At 34.6% G+C, this 23308-nt stretch overlaps 1 protein-coding gene across 5 annotated transcripts in view; it reads right to left on the bottom strand.

The window, feature by feature from the left end:
- The window catches only part of LOC149080571 (rho family-interacting cell polarization regulator 2-like), a 185943-nt gene extending 180278 nt beyond the window's left edge, over positions 1-5665 (bottom strand). For 2 of the 5 annotated variants that reach the window (XM_089239709.1, XM_089239708.1), the window contains exon 1: positions 5485-5665. In XM_089239709.1, coding sequence (XP_089095835.1) covers positions 5485-5491 — 7 coding nt within the window. In that variant the 5' untranslated portion in view covers positions 5492-5665. The remainder of the gene's footprint in view (positions 1-5484) is intronic. The other 3 variants (XM_089239707.1, XM_089239706.1, XM_089239710.1) reach the window with 3 other exon arrangements.
- Positions 5666-23308: the final 17643 nt, after the last annotated feature.

Below are 23308 nucleotides of genomic sequence, written 5' to 3'. Positions count from 1 at the left end.
CATGAATTCATTTAATCCTAGAATGTTAAAATTTATTAATTGTTTTGAATTATTTTTGCATTAACTACTCATGAAACTTAATTTAGTGAATACTGTAATAAATGTATAAGCGTACATGAGAAATTAAATATTAATTTCTTATTTAATGAATCATTAAGTCAAAATGTAAAAATAAAATTAATGTAGTCATAAGTACAATTGTGTTTTGTTACTCAAATATATTAACTGTCAAAATAATGTTTACTCTTCTACAGTCTTCTTTCTTAATATATTAATAAGATTAAATTAAAAATTGAAAATTCATGCTGTGCATCCAAAAAATAGTTTAAAAAATTGTGTTAAACAAAAAAATTAATAATTAATAAAAAAATTAAATTTAAACGACTTTTTTCCTCTATAAGGTTTACATTTTCTTTTCTATTCATAATCTGCATTTTTTTGTGTGCATTTTAGTGAAAATTTCATTTGAATGTATTGAAAATCTGCAAAGTTATGATATATTTTCATAAATAATATTGCTTGAATGGTTAGCCTTAGAGACGTCATTCGTGGGGGTAAGAAAACTTTTTTTTCTCAAAAAGTTTTTGAGATATGTAAATGAAATTTTGCATGGTCAACAAGGATGGCCGAAGTAATAAACAAAAAATAATAATTGGAATCTGGGATGATGGGTTGCATTTCAGTATCTCGTTGAATGATTTGAAATCGGAGCGATCCAGTCTTATTTCGATGAATTTTACGTTGCGAGCCAGAATAAATATATTAACGGTCAAAAAACCATTATTTTTTTTCTCCAGTATTTTACTTCATATATTTAGGAGAAATTTAAAATTAAAGTTGTTTTGGTAACTGCTGTGTCTCTGGTCTAAAAATACATTAGAAAAATTCCACAAAAACAAAGTTTACATAATTTTTTTGCATGTAAATTTCAAATGAAAGTATGAATTATTTTTATTCATACTCTGTATGTTTTGGTGAACACTTTAGTGAAAATTGAAAAAGTTTTGATTTATTTTCTTAAACAATGCCGCTTAAAAATTGAGCCTCGGAAAAGTCATATGCATCATTTTTTTTCTCAAAAAATTTTAGAGATATGCAAATAATATTTCACATGGTTAATAAGGATAGTAAAAGCAACAAATAAAGAAAGATCATTGAAATCTAAGACTATGGGCGGCATTTTGCCGGGTGATTTGACATGGAATGACCCATAAATAACTTCAGAAATATTCTTATAAATTCTTGATTAGAATATTCTGTTATTTACAATATAGTTATATATAATATTGTTGAGAATATTATCTCATTTTTATAAATTACTGGGGAATATTCTCTTATCAAAAATAATAAGAATCATTCTCACAAGTTATTAATAATAGTCCTTCCAGAGAGTATTCCCAAGAATATTTGTAATAACATGCATTATAATAAATAAACTATAAATAACTTGAGAATAATATCCTTATTATTTCTGATAAGAATCTTCTCTAGTAATTTATAATAGTAGTCCTTCGAGAGAATATTCTTTGTTCCCGTCTCTTTCCTCGACGGGGATATTGAAGTTTGTAGCCCACAATATTGAAGCTTGAAAGCAAGAAAATTAAACCAAAATGGCTGAATTGCACAACTTTTAAAGAAATATGAGTGATACAGAATTTAAATGTATGTGCATTGAAAAAAAAAACCAGTTCTTTATCTTCTTAGAATGAAGGTGATTGTATAGGAATAGTTTTTTTTGTAAATCACCTTTGGTTTTACTCTTTGCTTCGAACTAATTTATGAAAATTTATCTAATTTTAATTAACTTTTTAAGGTTTTAATTTAAAGGTTTCTAAAATCTCTATAACCAAACTTTTAAAACCTCTTGTTTATGACTATATTATACTGAGAATATTCTTGAACTTAAAGTTTTCATTGGGGGTGATTATGCTAAAAATTGCTTTGTTTTAAATGTTTTAGGCAATGGAAAAACTGATTTATATTTCATAATATAAACAAAATTAGTAAAAAACTTAAATTATTTAAAATAAAAATGAATATTCTCGATTATTCTCCAATTCTTACATCCAGGAGAATCTCTATAAATAAATAGCTATGGTTGTTTGCAGTGCATTTATGGTGTAAAAAACAAAATCAAAACAACATGGGGGCCCTAGAGCCGTTTTCTCCTACCTCGCCTTGTGTGTGTCATGACGTCAACCAATGACCTCTTGGGACAATCATCGTCAACTATACGCATACACCATCCAATGCCTGAGCAAGGCATAATGTGAAGTATGTGGAGAAACAAATTTAAAATTTTCCTCTGCTTTTCTAAAAGTGGGCTATGTTCATCTGAAACAAAATTATTCACATCTAAACATCGTTCTAACCAGTCAAACCAAAGTTAATACATGGCAACACCTAGTTCCCTACCTCTCACATCATGTATTCGTGTTTAAATGGGGCTGGATGAACTGGAGGGGGAAGACTTTCTGATAATTGATACTGAGAGTTTGGAAAAAATTTTAAAAAGTATTTCTTTTGTTTTCAATGCTCAAAATATCCAAGTTTGTATATTATGGCCTCTGAAATGCACTAATAAACTTAAAATTATTTAAAAATAGACATTTATTAATCAATTTGGAAATCATCAGCTGAGTAAAGTATAAAGTAATAGTGTGTCATCAGCAAAAGTTATATTGTAGTTTATGTTCAAGTTGCATAAATCATTTATGAATATTAAATGTACTAAAAGGTCCCAAGACAAAGCCCTGAGGAACGCCTGTTATGGCAGAAAAAGTTTAAAAAAAAAAGATATTTTTTCAGAAAAGCTTGAAAATAGACAAAAATAAGCATTTATGACATTTTTCCTGAACGTTCGAGCTCTAATAATATAAATACAAGCTGATAATATATTATTAATCAATTTTAAAATTTGGGATGTGCATCATGAAAACATCTTGTAATTGGCGTTGTGCAACGCATAAATGAAATACTTCGAGTTTTTTTAGAATCAAATAAAATTTATTGTTATCGTGTAACAGCACAAAAAAAAAAAAAAAAAAAAAAGAGAAAAACTTACCAAGGAGTCAATCAAAAAAATTACCCATTCTGGTAAATGCTAGTAAAAATTAATATGGAAAAAAGAATATTCAACTAAAAAATTAAAATTGTTCAAATTAAAATAAAAATTCATGGCAACAGAGTGCAATTTAGAAACAGTTCTACATGCTGCATCTAAAAATATGCATTTTTTGTATGTTGGAATCAAAGCAAAAATTAGATACAGCATGTAATTAAATTAAACTTACATTATTGAAGAATTACATGAGCAGCAGAGAAAACATTAAAACAAATTTTCTATACTATCAAGTGAGAACATGTATTGCTTGACACATCTTTTAAAGAATGATAAAATAGTATTGCGAGTGATTTCTGGTGGTAACAGTTGTAGAATTTTGGGATAAGATAAGTAAAATGTTTCTTCAACAGTGTTTTATGAGATAACGGAAGTGAATACATATTATTTAGCCTATTTGAAGGTCGAGATGTATTTAAAGGCAAGGAGAACTGACCTTTGAATAGGAGAATAGATTTATAGAAATATAACTGACGTAATGTAAGAATTCTAAGATGTTGAAGTTGTATTGATGGTGTAGTGAAATTATTTGTGATGATTCTAATTCTTCTCTTATGGAGGCTGATTATAGGGTAAAGGGTTGAAAGGTAGTCAGAACACTAGACAGAGTTAAACCATACAATAGTTAGTAAAAACGACTGATTCAAGTAAGGTTTGAGATAGTAAAATTTATAAATTGCTAGCTGTAGTCTTTTTTGCAAGTACTTGGCATGACTCTTCCATTTAAGACTGTGATCAAGGTATTTAATTGTAGTAACTTGTTAGAGACATGAAACAATAACAATCAGAACTAATAATACAATTGTGATTATGGAAAATTAAATTAAAGTAAAAGTGAATGTTAGTTTGGGAAGAGAAATTTATAAACTTATTTTTTGTGTTTATCTGAAGGCCATTAGCAACAAACCACTTTCGAATTCTAATTAAATCAGTATTGATTAGGTTAGTTAGAGATTGGAAATCATCAGCTGAGTAAAGTATAAAGTAATAATGTGTCATCAGCGAAAGTTATATTACAGTTTATGTTCAAGTTGCATAAATCATTTATGAATATTAAAAATAATAAAGGTCCCAAGACAGAGCCCTGAGGAACGCCTGTTACTATTTCCAATGGGGTGGAATAATAATAATAATTCTAAGGCTATTGTGAATTTCGACTGATTGTGTTCTATGAGTTAAATAAGAAGCAATTAGATTGAAAGCATTATCTCTGATTCTGATACATGACAACTTATTTATTAATATATGTGATGATTCACACTATCAAAAGCTTTTTTCATATCAAGAAATATTGCAATGGTTTCTTCAGATTTATCAATATTTTCAACGATAAATTTAATAAATGTTAGTAAAGCAGTTTCTGTGTTTTTATTAGGAAGGAATCCAAACTGATTGTTAAAAAAGAAACTGAAATGTGCCAAGAAAGAAAAAATTCTATTTTTGATAATTGTTTCAAATACTTTTGAGATAGGTGAAACAGATTGACCTGAAGTTGTTAAAATAATTTGGATCTCCAGATTTATAAATGCGGATTATGGTAGCTGATTTTTTAAAGACCTCGGAAATTCACCACTAGCCATACATATATATATTAAATCTGAGAGAGTATTCAAAATATTATACGGAAGAATTTTCAAGACCTTGGTGTTGATTGTTTCTGCAAAGGATCCAGAAGGGTAATTTTTAAAAAGTAAAGAGTAAGTAAGGCCGAAAAAATATGGTATAAACAAAAGTTGTATAAATGGGGTTCCAGTGTAAATAAGTGATTTCTGGAACTCTCGGGAGATTCTGTTTCCTGTTCCTGAGGACTTCAGAGGAATTCGGAAACCCTGGTCATGACCCCTCACCCGCAAAAATGAATAAGAAATACAACAACTTACTGCAATGCAATATTTGTGAATCAAAAAATGATGTCAGGGCAAAAATTGATTTATTTGCAAGAGGAAAAAAAAAAAAAAAAAAAAAGAGTAATATAAAAAATTCAGAAAAACCAAATTTAAAGAAAAAAATTAAATTTAAAATTGAAATGCCAATCCTAATAAAAATCTAAAACTGGCCAAACCTCCAATTAGAACTTCCGGTGTCAGAGAAGTTCTCATATAGGCTTTCACCTTCCTCATGGAATCATAGCCTGTCATCCAATGGAGTAAAATTGAAATCTCAATCATTGAAATTTAAAACAAGGGATAAAAACATTATCTGGACGAGAACCACCAATTGGATTTTCTCTTTAACGCATAATTGTAACTACCGCATAGCTACTGAAAAAATATTTGGCCAACTGAATTGAAAAATCACGTCAAATCCACACTGAGAATGATTGAAAAAATATGGTTGCAGTAATTAAAATAGAAAGGAATTACCATTCATCAAATTTGACGATAATATACAAACAACATTTTATTTCTTTCATAGTTGCACTTAAACGTGTTCAAGTCTTGAAGCGGAGTCAACCCCAGTTCAAAGCCAGAGCATCACAAGTAAACTCAAGCATCAAAAACAAAATTCTTTACAACAGACGGCTTTAACCACGCGTCTAAGGATGGAGATAAGGAGGCCTTCATAACGGCTAGGACCGCAGCACCGGTGCTTCTCGTCTTCACCATCGAGCTTATATTACTGGAGGGAGTATAACGTCAGTGGTCTCCGCCTTGGCAGTGCTGAGAACGGTGTTCCCCAACATCTCCGTCGGAAGATCACGTGACTCGGTGAAAACAAACACGATCCCCATAGAAATCAATGTTAAAATTGCCGATTTTAGCATAGAAATTTTAGCATTTGCCGATTTTAGCATTTTGCCGCCTGGCAGTCGAGTGGTTAGGGAACTGGCTTCTCACTGTGCAGGTCTGGGTTCGAATCCCGGTTCGGGCATGGATGTTTACTAACACTAACAAATTCCCTGGACAGATCATACTGATCCCTTGGGAATACGTGTGGATCACGTTTAAAAAAAAAATAGTAGCATATATATATATATATAAGCCTAGAAAATTAGATATAAAATAATGAGCCAGACCCACATTTCAGGTGGATAATCCATGTAATAACATTAATTTCAGCTTTTTATTTATATCTTCTCAAGCACGAAAATGAGAATTGATATGTCTGTATTGTCTTATGGCCTTGACTTGACTTGAATGATTAGAGTCCTCTGCCGGACTTACGCAGGTGCGAAAGGTGCAGTCACACCGGGCCGTTAAAAAAAGGAGCCGCAAAAAAAATTAAATCGTTTTTTGCCTCCGTAAATAAATAGTATTTTTTTTTTAATTTTAATTTTTTTTCCGTAAAATATGGAAACGTATAGGCAGGGTGTATCCCCATTCCATTCAACAAAATAAGCGGGTGCTAGACGTCAGCAGAAAAACGCCGCGACAAAAAGTACCAGGCCGCGAGTGATTTCGCCGTTCAAGTTTTTCCATTTACTCCCCATTAGTTGTGTGTATGACTGAGCCATCCACTTGAAAAATTTAACTGACCGGGCCGCGGGCTTTCAAAAGTTGAGAACCGCTGCTCTAAAGGAGTTTCTCTAATTTTGGGGGCATTTCGCGAATGCATAAACGTTTACTCGGATAGTCTTGAGGCCTAAAGCTTTTAAGACTATCATCGATGGAAACAAGGACACATATCAGAATTTAGATACAGTAGAATCTCGATTATCCAGGAGGTGGACTTTCCGGGAAGCGGATCAACCGAGTTAAAAAATTTCCAAAACTACGGATAGCCGAACATGAAATTATTGCTCAGATAACGTAATGTTGAGTAACGTAATTTTATTTGGTAATTAGAAGCAGCACATATGAAGTTATGATTATATGTACACTATTCTAACTATTTTTATGTAAACAGCGGTCTCTAATAGAGAGAAACCGAAGATATCAGAAAAATAAATTATTCTAAGGACAACATCTATGAAACCAAAATTTTATGGCTTTACTGGCAGCCAGGACCTTCGACTTGTAGGCGCCTCGGGTAAAGTAAGCATTTAGAGCCCCCCCCCCCCTTTTCCGCCCAAATAGCTCAAGAGTATTTGCCTTCTAAAGGAGTAAAGTCAATACAATCTAAATTTAAGGTGGAAAATTATAAAGGCTCCAACAAATGCCATATGTGATGCAGAAATCAGGCCTGGTACAAAACTACGTATTGCATACCAAGTAGTTTTTGTGTATTTTTGCTTTAATTTAAATGTGATTGACATGAAGAACATTAGAATACAATGAATATTTATTTTTAACAAGCAAAATATATTAATATACGTTTTATTCAAACTATTTTGTGATTACTGTTATGTTTGGCCAATGTTTTTGAAAAATAAATGTTAAACACCAGCCAAATTTCTTGCGATCCGAGCGTGGTTTTTACTCAAGAAAAGTGGTTCGAAATGGTGTTCTTTCGACTTTTCGGGATTTAATATCACTTTCTTATGTTGAGACGGCACAGTCATAAAATCAGAAAAATTTGTACCACTCTTAAACTCCAATTTAGCAATTGCGTATAAAAAATTTTAGGTGCCAATATACCAGTTTTCAAGTCGTCATTACGACCTGGCGCGTGGGGTTTGTCGTGTATGTTTGGTAATTCCTGGTGATTTAACAGTTTCTTTCGTTTTTCCTCATCATTACTCCGGATAATAAAGGTTCTGCTGCCGTTTGAAATTCTCTACTACCAAGTTTAAGCACGAAGCAACACACAAAATAATAAAAAATAAACATTCCTCCATTCAATACAAATACGGTGAAACCTCGCTACAACGATAATCGATAGAATGATAAATCCCCTAAAACGATATGTTCTCGAATCTTGTTTGGAATTGTCTATAGTGTAATGTTAAACTCTCCTCCATACAACGATATACAGGGCAACAACTACGAGGGAGCAGGCGAGTCTGGTGTCCCAGGCGCTACACCCGAGGGGCGCAGATACGGCGCCTTTACACCTCCTCCAACTTAACATTACAGGGGGAGGGTGCCAAAATGCATGTCTGCCCCGGCTGACCAAGCATCTCGTGGCGGCCTTGTATAAATCCTTCTATAATGATATATTTTTTAGGATATTTCGAAACGGCTCTGTCCAACAATATTTTTTTTATATTTCACTCAAAATCATACTTTTTTGAAGTTATAATGAAGTTGACGATTTAACTCTTTGTTACTCTGAAAGCTCTTCAGTTAACTTGAGGAATAACAGACAGAACGATCTTAGCTCAATAAATATCTGGTTTAGAAACAATAAACTTAAATGTATACCAAACTAAATTTATGTCATTTGTTTTACAATTACACCTGAATTAAATTACTCATTTATTGGATAATGAACTTATTATGAATATTTTGATTTTTAAAATTTAAAAAACTCAGTTTACAAAATACATAATTCTTTTTAAATGAAACAGATACAGGTTTTGTGCGTTAGATCAGATGTCATAAGCAAAAATATTTATCTTCCCACTTAAATATGTATTTTTCTGCAATCATTGTTGGTGTGACTAGAGCAGCGCTAGAACAATCAACTCAAAATCTTTTGAAAAAACGTCCATCAAACGAGCACAATTTTTTTGTGTAGTGAAAACGCGTTGCTACACCAGTTTCTTGCTTATTGTCATCGCAATTGTCAAAAATTTTAGGATGATTCCTCACATATACTAAAATAGCCAGTGCTCTGGATGATGAACATTTAGAGTGGACTTTTAATTGATTTGTTTATTGCTTATTTTTCTGAAAATACGCCGAAGTGGGTATGGGTTTTAAAAAAAGGAATGGGTTTCAATTTTTTTGACGTCCATTTATATTCCTTCAGAATTTTTCTTCTCCTAATGTTTCCAGCGTTATCCTCAAAAGGTAAGAAAGTCCTCACATTGTAAGCATTTGGAGGGTACAGGCATTGAGGAGAAATAAAGTATGTATTTCTCCTCTAAGGGTATCAGGTCTGTAGATAAGAGATTCATATACGGTACACATACACAGTAAGTTCTTTAGATCTGTGGAATTTTCTTTCGGTGTGGTGCTTTTCTTGATGGCTGTGTCAAATCCCCGTTCATGATGTCGGCAAAACGAAGTGTTTTTCTAAAAAAAAATAACTCGAAATTTTGGAAGAATTCAACAAAAATTTTAAATTCATGACAAAATTCGATCTTGCAAAACAGTTGAATATCCCTATGGCAACTTTGAAAACGATTTTAAAGCACAGAAACAAAATCAAAGACCAAGATGGTGGTTGCAAATAATCTACTGGCAAAAATAATTAAAGATGGGAAATTGGTTCGAACCAATACCTTCTAAAATAGAATAAGAACATAGTGGAAGCGGCGAATGAGAAGCGAGACGAGAAAGGAACATGGCGCACACACAGTGGGGGCGTTTAAAGGCGCGTATACACTAGCGCGCAGATCATGCAATGAGAGCATTCGCAATTGGTTGTCCAGTAATTTGTACGGTGTTGCAAACGATTCTTGAGCCGTTTTCGCTGGACCCACCTGGAATCGGGTTTTTCAACGAACACAAAGGAAGTTTGTGTACCCACGAGCGGATTAGAACCGCTGCAGGGGGGGTCATGCTTTGCAAGATTGACTCGCTAGTGTATACGCGCTTAAATGTAGCAGAGTATATCGAAAAGAAACTCGCAATCAGCTTGGTTTTTTTTAAAATTAAAAAAAGAATTTTATAATTATGGAATTTTAAGGCAATCATTGCTCAGACACAGGGGCGTAGCCAGAAATTTCGTTCGGGGGGGGGGGGAACCAAAGTAACAGAACAATGGATTTGGCCATCTTTTTCCCCTTTTTCTGTCATTTTCTCACATTTCGGGGGGGGGGGGCCCAGACCCCCAAGTCCCACCCCCTCGCTCAGACATCAGTTTAGAAATAGTGTTGTGTGTGAATATCACTATTTTTAAATATGACTACGGAAATACTCCCGATATTTAGGTCGCTTTCTTCCCTACATCTTTTAACGCGGAACTTGAGCGCGATCACTTCTCGCAGGATCAATGATATTTTCGACTAAATTTATGAGTAAAAAATTGAGAAAAAAGTGAAGTTTATCGAAGCCCCCCACCGTTTAAATTTGTATTATTAGCATAAGCGGGAGGGTAGAAGTAGAAAATCTTTCTCTCTTCCTCCCCCCCCCCCCTCGAATAGCTTTATTTGTAGAAATATTTGTTGGTTTCATTTTTTTTTTTTTTTTTTTTTTTTTTTTTTTTTTTACACACGTAAAGTAATTATTAAGACCCAAAAAATCCATCATAAAAACATTAGTTACGCCCCCAGTATGGAAATATTGCCGGCACACAGAAAATAAACAAAAAATAAAACTTGCCAATTTTTCCACAGAAACATACATGATTTTTAATTCAGACGACTCAAATACATTTACTCACACACGGTGCATGATAAATTAGCTTAAAACTCAAAATATAAACACTATTAACTCTAAATATAAATTATTTTCGGTTTGGTTAAGCACGTGCACACGAAAAAAGTTGGAAGGGAAATATATCAAAATTATATTCGGTACTTGTTTTCATTTGATCGTCCACACCATTTTGAAGTACGTCGAGCACTTTACATCAACGATTCTGGTGACATTTTTGACCTCACTACCGCTTTTTAACGGCGAAAACAAGTCCTTCGACGGCCATCTTGAAGCTACACGCAAGGGAGCATAGCGACGAAAACAAAATATCTTGAATGTGCTGCTCTTATCGGTAATCGCGGAATTACCACTCTGCTGCGGTGCGCACCACTATACACAGGCGCATTGGAATCGGTGTTCGATTTCGCTGCTCGGATCTCTTCTCCCATCGTTGCTTTGCTCTCCGTTTCACTGTGTGTTCAGCCTAATATAAGCTCGATGTACTGGAGTTATCCATCTCGCCTAAGGCGACTGTATAAGCTTTCTTTATTCTACAGGCTATAATTTCACCTATAGCCATTGAATATACTGCAAAAAAGTGAAAGATTTCGCATACGTCGCCCTACTTTATCCAATGGCTACAGGTGAAATGGACGATTTCAGTGATGTCAAAGCTTCGCGCAGAGGCTTTCTGCTATACAAGGTGTTGCTCGGGGTAAGACGCCTTCATATACGTATGAAAGCATCAATATGTATAAAGGGGTTCTAGATCGGAGAGTCCTCACTTCAGTTTTCCTATAGCTCAGTTTAACTAATACAGCACGCTGAAGCACCTGAAATACCGAGCCGACTCATCGACCTCCATCTCAAAATAAGTTTCAAGTGATGTCTAATCGTTAAAAAAAAAAAAGCGGCATAGAGAACAGATTTGGCTGCAGAGATACGGGGCTCGTTAGCCCCGGCAGCGATAATACTGGCGTCACACTTTACAGATATGGCAAATGAACTAGTCTGGGGGTTCCAGAAGCTCTAACATACGCGGAAATTGAACCCGATTTCGCCTAACCCCCCCCCCCCATTTAAGACTCATTACTTCCCTTGATAGCACAAAAAGATGGATATATCATAAAATTTCAGTTTTGAATATATCCATCTGTTTAACCCCCCCCCCCACTTACATGAATTAATGAACGCCAGGGTCTCCGCCACCGGACTTATCCCGTTGCCGAGATCTCTTCCAGCCCAGCTTTCGTGGCAGAGCCTGGAGCAAAGCGAGTGCACCTAACAGTCAGTGTGTAGCTAGTGTTGTGCGATATTTCAGTGCTGCCATCTATACTTCAAACTGTGAGCGAAGTGTAATGATTGAATATTTGTAACGTTGTAAGCCTGTTGCTCTCTGTGGCAAGACTGACGGGGAGATTGGCTCTCATTCACGCCTTGCAGTTGGAAACCACAGAAGCCCCTTCACTTACAGGCTTTTGGCAAGAAATTTAGATAATCTGTACTAGAAGTATAGGCAATAAATCTAAAATCCTTGATCGCATATTAGAGTACAAGGAAAAGATATTGTGTAGTAGAAATATGCATTGCCTATTGTGGAAAATCACTGAACAGGGGTATAGAAAGAACGAGGCAAAAAAACATCAATTCATAGGGTATCAACTGAGCTTAGTGATAAAAAATCAGGTGGAACTGGAAAATGAATTTTTTTTCCAGTTACGTTAGGACAAGATATCTCGCCCTTAATCGTTGAGGGATTATAAAGGCATAGTTAGAGATAAATAGATCTAGTATATCGTGAGTGGCAGACTTATGCAAGAATGACATAGGTATGATCACATGCAAATACTTATACTTTTGAAAGATTAATGGTGTCCTCTAAGAGAAATTTTAAAAAGTTAGTTTTCCAGAGCGAAAATTTGACCTCTCTCTCTCACCTTAGGCCTTAACTAAGGTTAATGGATTTGGAAACTCAGAAAGGAGGATGCTTGCGTGCAATGTTTGTAGTATCATTTTTCCCAATTTATAAACAGATGGCGCCACTCTATATTAACAAAAACTTACATTTTCTCAACCAGAACCGCTATAAAAAGAAAAATACCTATCTCTCCCCTCTTTTAACAAACTATTCAATCTGGTTTTATTATTTTGCCTGGCGCAAGACGAGGCGATTTTGCCACAGTAATTTGTTCAACATTGTGTTTTTGTTTGCATCTTATTTTCTTCATTACTTTATGGCAGAGGTACACCCCCAATTGAGAATACAGCATTAGCTGTTGGTGTGAGCAAAAAATTTTATTCTCAAAATAGATGCTGTGGTTTAGTTCTTCCAGAGTTTTGTTTTCAGACAGTTTCTTTTACTTTATCTTGAGTAACCTGGGTCATGGTGTTAAAATAGCATCTCCACGGCTTGAAGGGAACTTTGGTTCTTGTATTCTGGAAATTCTGATGACGATTGGTAAAATCATGTAAAAATGCAAGTGAACATTTTTTCCATAGGGAAAAACTCTGGAAGCATGAAAAAGACAGGCAAATAAAAGATAGGCACAAAAATGTGGGAGGATGGTTGAAATGACAAACAGGAACATACCACCATAGTATCCATACGTTGTTATAACAAAGTATGGATACTGCTAAGTTTACAATTAATTGAACTTTACCAAACTTCTTTTGAGACGCTGCTTGTGTCTTATGCAATTTTTATTGTTTCTTATGCCATCCAACAGGTAGGTATTAGCTAGTGTCTCCTTGCATCAGAGTTCAGTCTGGCTCTGACCATAGACCAGTATATAAAGAAAATCTATTTCTATGCATTAAATAAGTTAAAAAAGGAAACAGTCATGACTCAGTCTATTTCCAAAACGAGACATCCACCAGTACACTCATTCAACAATAATGAAAGTTTAGTGATATGTCCGATTGTACTTTTTTTGATCTTCACTTGTATTTCCTCCTTGAAAAATTATAAATGATGCAAATGTTTGCATTGTTTATAAATTGTAAAAAAAGGGATTTCAAAATTAATTTTTTTACTTCAATGTTCTTCAATCATGAACTATCTCCCTTATCTTCTAAGCTTCGGTATAAAAAAAAATACAATATAGATTTAACTATTATTGATAAAAATTTGTTGCTATATCAACATATTATATCCTATTGAAATCAAAATTTCATATGAACATTTATTTAATGATAACATTTTACATTTCCATTCAAACAAAATTTCACTTCGATATTAAATTTTCTCTATAAATTTCATTTGAGCTAAAAGAATATTCATGAACCTGTGTATCCATAAGCTATGATCTAAGATTCTTTTTTTCCTTTCAAACAGAGCACAACTCAGGTCTATCACCATCTATGGGCGATTCACTACCCAGCGAGTTGTGCCGGAAGTGAAGCTGCGTGTGTACCTAACAGTCTGAGTGCATATGTAGTGTTTTGATTTTTCACTGCTGCCATCTATATTTCAGAAGTGAAGTGAGCGATGTGTTAATTTACATTTGTACTGTTTGTAGGTCTGTTGCTCACCGTGGTGAGAGTTTAAAGGGCTCGCATTTGCACCTTGAAGTTGGGAACCACAGAAAACCAACTTCAGCCGACCACCGCTGTGGCGATGGTGGGGTTCGAACCCGGGACCTCGTGACAAGAATCCATCACTGTGACAACCTCGACAGCGACGATCTAAGAATGTATACAGGTTTTTATGGATTTAGGACTGGAAGTTTTTTCAAACTTCACACCCGGGATCCCCCTTTCCCAAACACTTATAAGCGGCTCCCAAAAAGTTTTAACAAAGAATCTATTCAGAAAGCCATTGTCAAAAGGTTGGCAGCACAAAAGGTCACTGCACTGCTTAGTTTGAGAACCCCAGATTTAAGACATCAATATCAAGCTTTCGGAGCAGTTGCATGAACACATGGGGAGATACACAGCAACAAGGAAAATGGCTATCTTGCGTGACCGCTGTAAAGTTATTCAAGCACTGAAATTATCAAAATATTACTGAAATAAACAGTAAAACCTCGATAAGGCGTTACCTCATATTATCGAAACATTATGATGGCTTAAGCAGAGTGCCGTCAGTTTTAATGTGCGATCTTGTGAAAATCAAAGATTTAATAAATGTCATATTATTTTAAAGTATGAATCAAAATAACAATATTAATAAAATTTATAGATTGCAAAAGAAAAAAAAAGTAATAAGAGATCAAAAAAGGTAAAAAATTGCTAAAATTATTGTGGTAAAATGTACTGGTACACTTTGATTTATACTAGTAATTTTTAATTTAGACTAATCAGAGCAACTGTTAGAATAGGTAGCTTCTCTTCATAACAGAACTCTATTGCACATTAATTTTACATATACATCAAATTTAATTTTAGTGCTTTAATTTTTCATTAGTAATTCATGATACAACAAAATAATCTCAAACACTTCTGACCCGAGGGGGAGCCTTGGGCAGGGAAAAGTAAACAGAAGACCTCAACTTCGAAAAAAATGATTTTTTCAATAAAGACATTTAGTTTAAATTTAAAGCACTAAATTAGTAGGGCCCATGCAGGAATGAGATCTAGCTCGAACAGTCCCCAATGTTTCAAAAAGTTAGTTGGCAAATAAACTTTCCAGCATAACTTTCGTTATTTAAACTGTTCCGTTTAGGTATATAGGATTTTATGGCGACTTTTAAACATATGGCAATACTGTTAACAAGTTATTTTTTTAATGGGAGCCATAAAAATAGTATGTTCCTGTTTCTCAAACTTTTTCATAGTGACGAGTTAACCGAAATTAACGACAAATAAACGAGGATTTAATAACATTGTTATCTATGAAAGCTGGAAGGGCATGAAGAAAAATGACGACTTAACAAGGTTTTACACTATATATAATCACAAACATCATACTTTTCAGCCGCTCGAACCCAGTTCGGCTGACAAAGTTAAAGGGCTAATTAATGTTAAATGTTCATGCTCACCATATTCACAGTTGGTCATTATGCACAGTTCTTTATCAGTCAATGTCATAGCTATAAAGATATCTTTGTTTTTCTTACATAGGTCTATGCCCAAGTCATAATATGGATCTATATTTCGTCCAAGACACAGGTCTTGATCGTAAACCTGATATAGATCTATGTACACTTATGTATAAAATAACATGTCCTGACAGTCATCATTGCTGAGCATAAACCACTGAAGCTATAAATATGAAATTTAGTCAAGTTTTATTGCATGACGTAAAGACTAAGATTTTTCAAATTTGACCCCTGAGGGGAGTCAAAGGGGTTCCAAGGTGAAATTTGGTCAGTAGTTTTATTTCTCTCTCTCTCTCTCTCTCATGAAATACTCTAAGGGTTCTTTTAAATTAGACCCTTAAGGGGATTCAAAGGTAATATATAAAAATCGCGCCGTGCTGAAACTGCTCTGAAGCTAAATATGAAATTTGTTTATTATTTTTATATTGTGATATTCTCACCAAGAAAGGGGATTGAATTTTAAAAATATTAAGGGGGAATTGAAAGGTCATATGGAACAAATCGCCGCTGAGCTGAAATCTCTGAAGGTATAAATATGAAATTAAGTAGTTATATTCTATAAATGTAGATACCCACTAAGACTGGATTCGTGAAAATTCATCCCCAAGGGAGTTCAAATGATATACTGGGGGGGGGGGGGTGGTGTTTCAGATTACTGAATCAATGCAAGCAACAAAGCCATGGGTGTAAAAGCTAGAATTGTCACAAGTCTTTTTTTAGAGAGATTGTTCTGAAATTTCGGTCACTGGAACCCTATGATTGTACACTCACAATTTCGAGTGAAAATTTAGTCACGAATACATTTAGAAGGCCGATGAAAAATTAAGTACAATGCATACCACGCGGATGTAAATGCCTACGTGCTATGCATCATCCTTGTGTGGTTGCACTATTATATGCGAGACACTTCTATTGATAAAATTTAAAGCCAAGATTTCTAATGACGGAAACAATTTATATTCTCATATACAGGGTGTCCCATAAATTAGTAAATACTTTGAAAATTCATAAAAACTGAAAGAATCTGTATATTTGAATGTGGGTTGTGAAAAGTTATTCTCAAGAAAGGAGATTTCGTAGGGAATAAAATTTAGTTCAAATTTTTCGCGACAAAAACTACTGCGCAAAAACTAATCACTGGATATATAATTATCAGAACCCTATAAAATGCAGTGTGTACAATTAACAGGTCATTTTTCCATATATTTCATTGGTTGAAAAATCTGATAAGCAAAAACTATGTGATGAAAATTCAAATTTTAGTAGAAAACATTTTCATGACTACACATGCTATTCTCCCAAAAACGCAAAGTTGAATATTTTTTAAAAGTAACATATCATGAGCAATCCCCCATTTCCCAAATAGTGGGTACGTACTGCATACATACTTCCCAGAATGTGTGTAAACTATAGAAGCATCAGAGTAAACCTTTTCTCACGATATAGATGAATGCAATTTTACATCCAAATTAAAAGATTAGAAAAAGAAAAATTTCAAAAATAAACTGTATTTAAAATAATTTATTGTGTCCAAAAGTTGTTTTCCTTCTAAGCGAAGACTTAACATGGGATGAAATACATATTCGAATGAAAAGTGAAGTCAATCAAAAAATTTTATAAATAATTTGCCCACATAGAATAATGTCCTATATCCCGATTACAACATCAGATATTCCCGACATTCCAATATAGCTTAATATTGTCCAAATGCTGTTTTATGTCATTGTGCTACTCTGGGGGGGGGGGGGGTGGTGTTCAAAACCCTCCTTAAAGACTTGCATAATTATTTATTTTGACTGGAATAACACGTCAGACTCTTATGCTTCGAATCTCCACCACTCTGCAAGACCATATCACGATCACAATACCACAGCCTTCATTATACAAAATCCAAGTGGGCCCTCTGAAATTTGACATTGACGAACCACTTGTCACAACTGGGATCAAGAACAAGCACCACGAAGCAATCCAATGCAATTAGTCAAAATTATGAACAAACCAATATTAATTTTAAGGTTTTTTTTAAATTGCACAGTCATATCCAGTCCTGGAGATTGGTTGGCTGTTCAACGGGTGATCTACTGGCTTGAGGGTGTACCAATCCTATGTGCCTTAACATCAGTAAACATCAGGAAAGGCTGACATTGGCAGAGTTAGCCCATGGTCAGAGGCCCCGACTCTCAGCGTGGAATCAATGGGAAAGTATGTGACTGCGGATAAACTTGAAATGCCCCAGACGATCCTGCATCGCTTTATATGCAACTGACTGCTGATACAGCAACAAATCACAGCTAATCACATCTAATTAGCATATCCTTTAGAGCTTTCGTCATCACACCACCATGTTAACATAAATAATGATGAGACGGACATCTCCCAGAGACCATACGGCTTCCATTTGGATTTCCTTCAATTGGCCTCAGATGTTGCGACTTGGGTTAACAGTTAACTTATTAAAAATATGAAATTTATTAATTTTTTACATAAAGAAATACAAAAGTACTTATTTTTGAATGGGCTGGTCCCTTGCCATTCCCAGCGGGTCTGTACTGTCACAGCTAGTCTGGTGCACGTTGCTTGGTTTGCAATGAAATATTTCAAGACATTCGTACACATTAGTGGGAAATTCCAGCAAACCACACAAGGACGATGCATAGCAAGTGGACGTAGATGTCTGTGCTATGCATCATCGTTGTATGGTTTGCACTATCCTATGTGCATGTAATCTATTCATAAAACTTAAAGCAAAAATTTCTAACGACAAACAACTTGTAATCTAATATACAGGGTGTCCCATAAATTTGTAAAGTTAAAAACATAAGGAATCTATTTGAATGTGGGTTGCAAAAAGTTATTCTCAAGGGGAATTTTTTAACTGTAATTAAATTTTTCTTGACAGCACTGGGCGAAAGCAAATCACTGGAAATATGCAAATCAGTCCTATAAAATGCAGAGTACCATTAATAGGTCATTTCTGAATTTCCTGTTACTGGTGCTTACATGTTTTCATTATGATGTCGAGACTGATGGATAAAGCACTATCAGTGAAGCTGTTTCACCTCAGTCACGAATTACCAGCTGAAGCTTTACAAACATTTCAGACACAGAAAAAAAAACAACAAAAAAAACAACCAATATAGAAAAACAGAAAAATCATTTTTTCAAAAACATGTTTTGTTTGAATATATGCTCCAAGGTTGAAACATTATGTTGAAAGGCACTGTACATGGACGGCGTCAACAATCAACTAATAGCTTCCATAGCTTAGATGGTAGAGCACTTGTCCGGCAAGCGAGAGACTGGGGTTCGAGTCCCCGTGGGGACAGTGATGAATTTTCTTCCTTGTAATCTTCATCTCCACAAATAACCAGTCTCTCAATGAATCTTGTATTGACAAATGGAGAGGACATTTCTATATACAATACTGTATGTTGAAGATACCAAAATTGCAAATTTACTAAAAAAAGTCAAAGACGACCTACACAAAATCAACACATGGTTGAAGAAAAATTAAATATAGTGATCAAATTCCATGACCACTGCCCATGTCAAAATATTTCGCTATGTAATTGCCATGAAATTGATAGAGTTCATGAACACAACTACCTAGGAATAATAATACAAAATGACCTAAAATGAAACTCAATGTAAAAAATTAACATATGCTGCCATTTTATATACCTATAAGGTGCTTATCAAATATATAAAAACTAGATAATATATATAAAATAAGATCCTGAATAGCAAACAATTATGTAACAATGTCACAAACTAAGTATAAGACAAAACTATATAGATTAATAAAATTCACATTATTAAACAATAAATGGTTAAAAACGAAATAGAACCTCAGATTGAATAACTTATATCAAGTGCCGAAAACAAATAAAACGTTATTGCAAAAGATATACTGCCCCAAAAATAATGAATCTATACCATGCAATTTAATCATACAAATAATAACATAAGATCCAATCACAATATATATTCTCAATAATCACTAGTCTAGAATTCATACTACAACAATAATAGATCATAAGACAGCACAATTAAAATAATTCACTCTAAAAACTTTCAAAAATATAACCATTCCTGTAATCAACTTAAAAATATATGTGAATTGTACATGAATTCCGTGTATGTCAACTGACTAATTGTATATGTTTATATTTAAATATGTTTTTATTTTGTTCAGTTAAAAAATATCTAACTTTATAAAATATTAATTAGTACCGTAACAAGGCTGTTGCGTAATTCAATTAACTCATGAATTCAATTAACTCGTGTCTGTCATCGTTATGTTACTTTTTGTGGAGTTTTATTGTTTTGTGTTTTTCCCAGTTTGTGTTTTATATGTTGTATTCAGTCCAATAAAAAAAATTGATTGTTCAGGTCCAATCACTCCTGCCAGACAGGTTTTCGTGGTCTATTTTAAGAATTACAATTTTTTTTTTTAAACTTAAATTTAAAGTTGACTTAAATAACGCTCCATAGAAACTGGACAATAAGGGCTCCAGCCACATAAGGGGCCCCCCCCCCACAAAAGCGTAAGTGGATACAGGTTGTTTCCCTAACGGGGGATTAATGCCCACCTTCTGCTGTTCTGCCTATGCCAATAACTTTAATTTTGAGGAGGCGATCATCTCTATTGTCCCCCGTATCCCCAACCATGCCTTCAACCAACTTTTTGGGATCACCCAAGTCCTCAGATAATGAATATTCAATGCAATGCAATCCAATCATGAATATGCCTTGCGGGTCGTATATATGGATTTCTGGCAACCCTAGATCCCCATTTTGTTTCATGGGGTCCATCAGAGTTTCTTCGCCACCTATGAAAAAAACTTTCCAAAGCAAGCTCTGTGGGCACACCCCGCTCGTTGAAAAAGCATCCTGCGAATGCAACTACTTAATGTACCATTGATCGATAAAGCCGTATGCGCAACAGCAGCGTTACGCTGAGACCCATAGCATTAATGGGCTCAAAACAGCAAGAGACCCGAATGCGTTGAATGGAACAAGTAATTGATCGAGCAGTTTGTTCAGTCGGTTCAACAATCGACGCAGACTGTTGAAATCGGCAGTTTGCAGTCAGAATCAACGCGCATTGCCAAACAGGGATGTGCATCAGAGAAAACGCTGTCAAAATAAAATGTGTACGAATGAGCCTATTTCTTTACTGATTGCATTACCGCATGCAAGTAAAACAAAAATAGAAGAAACATTTTTTACATAAGACAGCCCAAACCATCGTTTAAGGGAACAAACATAATCCACCTGATTATCCAATTCGCTGAGCAGCACAGTAGGAGGCTGATAGAATTCCAGCCCGGCAGATGCCAGAACCCAGCAGTTGAGAAAAAATGCACTAGACAATCTATGGTCAGTGCCATTTTAGCGCATGGGCCCACACGGGCAAGACCCGGGAGACCTCATGAAAATGAAATTCTAGAAAATTTAAACTAGATCAGGTAGGATTCGGAAAAACCACTTGGCCCAGGGCCCCCCCCCCCCCATGATGCTCTTAAGACAGCCCTGACCACGGACCTTTGCAAAGGACGTGGATTTCACATATCCCTTTTCCTATTCACATTTTCCAAAGTCCAATAATAGATACTTGTTATTTGCTCTATCGTCATGCTTAGGTGTCTGTCTAGATTGCAAGCTAGTCACTGTATTCCAATGGTTCTCTTTTGTCAGCTGCCTCCCTCTTTCCTATAATTCATGGTTTATCAACAGCTTCCCAAAAAGTTACAGATATTTTCACCATATAAAAGAACCACTTCAAAGCATAAATAGGTGCACAAATCAATATCTTTAGCTCGCCGCGACGCACACTTTTGGAAACACTGGTACTCCTTTAAATTCGGCCTAAATGTGTCACAACACAATCAATGGCGAACATAGAGTTTGATGAGTCCGATGTCTGTCTGCACTTGAATTCTCTTGTTCTGTCGCATGCATATACTCTATGATTTCGTCGTTTATTATAAATAGTCCGTAAAGTTTGACACAATGAAAAAAGGATAATTTAAAAACTTCACGGGGGGGGGGGGGGAATTGGTGCCTTCACCTGGCTCCCACAAGGATGGGGCTGCAGTCCTGTCAGTCCGGGACAATCACCATCATTGCTTTTTCATGCTATAAATTCACTACAGAGCCCCCACCTCGTGAAAACTCTGGCTTGTAGACCAGCCAAAGATCCAACAGCCCTGCTCCACGATATGGGGGAAAGGTCATGTCCTTTGTATGGAAAACCAATATTGTTCCCAAGAGGATTACCTACTGCTGTGTGCCCCCCCCCCTCCCACAGGAATTATCACATGATCCTGAGAACACTGCTTTAGGGGGAATATTACAGATGTTGAAACCGAACAAAAGAAAAAGTTCTTTTGTTTATCCAGTATAAATATCTTTTTTGCCTTACCCATACAGACCTAGAAATGAAAATTTGAAAAAAAAGTAAGAAAAAAATAGGAACACCATTGACAAAAACTAGAAAGAAGAAGAAAAAAAAAAAAAAGAGGGAAAAACAATTCCCAAGTTACCATAGGATTTTAAAATGTTATGCCATTGCGATTCACACCTTATGTATTTCAATTAAAATATAAATACAACTTGAGTTTTTTTATATTATCTAATGAATTTAAAATCTTTTATTTCTATAGAATGTGGGATCAAGAACAATGCAAATAGCAAAACTAAAAAGAAATTAATGAAATTTATACCGTTACTTGAAAAGTCCAATTAATGATCATGATCCACTTTTTCCCAGTGCTTTTCGTAAAAAGAAAAAAAAACCTGTCTAGGGGTACCGTAGAAATGTAACACAAACGCTTGACCCATTGCCCACGGGCTGAATGTGGTCCTGGAGTCATCTGTTGTGGCCAACAACTTCAAACATAATTTTGTAAAAATGAACTAAGAGACACTTCCAGATCATTCAAGAGAACCTGCAGCACAGTTTCAGGACATTCAAGTGGCTCGCATCACATTTACAGATCACCGCAGCACAGTTCCAGATTACTCAAGTTACCTGAGCTGCTGTTCCACTTCACTTCAGGTATCAGACTACCTTTCTTGTCACTTTTCTTCAAAATGGTTCTCTAGTGAACTTCAAATACATTTTTTGATAGAAAGTGTCTCGAAATGGTGAAAACAGTGAAAAATTTTGGTCTATCTATTATATTTTCTATGAAAAAGTCGTTTTTATGTCAAATTTTAAGCAAAATTCATGTGATATTCGAAACACGATTGCAAAAAATTTTAATGAAATGTTTCGCGATTTTCACAGTGCATTTAGCTAGTAATGTTGCAGGTTTTGAACCAAAATATAAAGGATTGCATGCTATGTTCATAAGTTACACCAAAATATGTTTATGTACGTGTGAATTTTTTGAAATTTCATCTTACATTTTGTCTATAAAACACTAATTCAAAAAATTATGTGATAGACTTTAGATTTTGGTTCATAACCTCAAAAATATATAGAAAATATCACATTAAAATTTCGTATGGATGAAATGCAATTTTTACAAATCATGTCACAAAGTCAAGTAAAATGTCAAAAATAACATTTTTCGTAAAACACGTTTAAAGTCTTTATTCGCGTATTACTTGTATGTAAAAATGCAACACTAAAGTGAACGTAACTTTGATTCTATGCATCATATAAACAAAACAAGGCCTGTTTTGGAATCACAACAAATAGGGCTCTTATCGAAAATAAAAATGAAGATCCATATTTTCTTCCAAAATCATGTTTTCAACGTAGTCAGATACCTTAAGTGACCTGTGGCACA

This window comes from Pholcus phalangioides, unplaced genomic scaffold (assembly GCF_987345545.1).
Source record: "Pholcus phalangioides strain wild (caught in Gottingen) unplaced genomic scaffold, Ppha-v1.0 ptg000011l_1, whole genome shotgun sequence".
NCBI classification, from domain to species: domain Eukaryota; kingdom Metazoa; phylum Arthropoda; class Arachnida; order Araneae; family Pholcidae; genus Pholcus; species Pholcus phalangioides.
The sequence above is the reverse complement of the archived record's forward strand: the minus strand, read 5'-3'. Positions and strand labels throughout refer to the sequence as shown.